General features: G+C 63.5%; 1 protein-coding gene across 1 annotated transcript in view; it reads left to right on the forward strand.

Moving 5' to 3' along the window:
* Window positions 1–78: 78 nt before the first annotated feature.
* The window catches only part of PTPN9 (protein tyrosine phosphatase, non-receptor type 9), a gene marked incomplete at both ends in the record, with an annotated part of 4,961 nt that continues 4,392 nt past the window's right edge, over window positions 79–647 (forward strand). Inside the window, 2 exon segments of the mRNA XM_010075922.1 lie at window positions 79–168; window positions 272–396. Of these exon segments, the coding sequence (XP_010074224.1) occupies window positions 79–168; window positions 272–396 (215 nt within the window).

The raw sequence follows: 647 nt of genomic DNA on the forward strand, positions 1-647 counted from the left end.
TGGTGCCCCATGGGGATGTGATGGTGGGCAGGGGGCTGGGTGCCTGTGCCAGCCATCACGCCAGCTCCCTGCCCACAGGAGACACGGCTGAAGGAGGGCATCGTGAAGCTGAAGGCACACGAGGAGCCGCTGCGCGCAGGGCTGCTCAGCGGCAAGTTCACCATTCTGGTAGGTGGAGGGGACTCCCCCCAAATTACCCCAGCAGGGTGGCTCATCCCAGCTCTGCTCTGCGCGGGCATCCTCCTGCAGCCTGATCGCGTTTCCTCGGCAGAGCGTGCGGGACCCCTCGGGAGCCTCGATCGCCCTCTTCACGGCCAAGCTGCACCACCCCAGCAAGAGCGTGCAGCACGTGGTGCTCCAGGCACTCTTCTACCTGCTGGACCGAGCAGTGGAGAGGTGAGCGGGGCATCCTCGGGGAGCCTCTGCCATCCCGGGGGCCAGGGAAGGTGCTGCTGCTTGCTGGGGTTTTGGTGAAATCCTTCTGAAGAGTTTTCGCAGGGAAGAGAATTCTCCGCTGTGGAATGGTGGCTGAGCCTGTCCATGCGCGTCCACGTGTCCCACCTCTGGTTAGGGGATGGAAGGGGTCACAGCTCCCCATGGCTTGAAGTTCCCAGCTTTCCCCAGTTTGAGCTCAAGCCAGTCATCCC

This window comes from Pterocles gutturalis, unplaced genomic scaffold (assembly GCF_000699245.1).
Source record: "Pterocles gutturalis isolate BGI_N339 unplaced genomic scaffold, ASM69924v1 scaffold5013, whole genome shotgun sequence".
NCBI classification, from domain to species: domain Eukaryota; kingdom Metazoa; phylum Chordata; class Aves; order Pterocliformes; family Pteroclidae; genus Pterocles; species Pterocles gutturalis.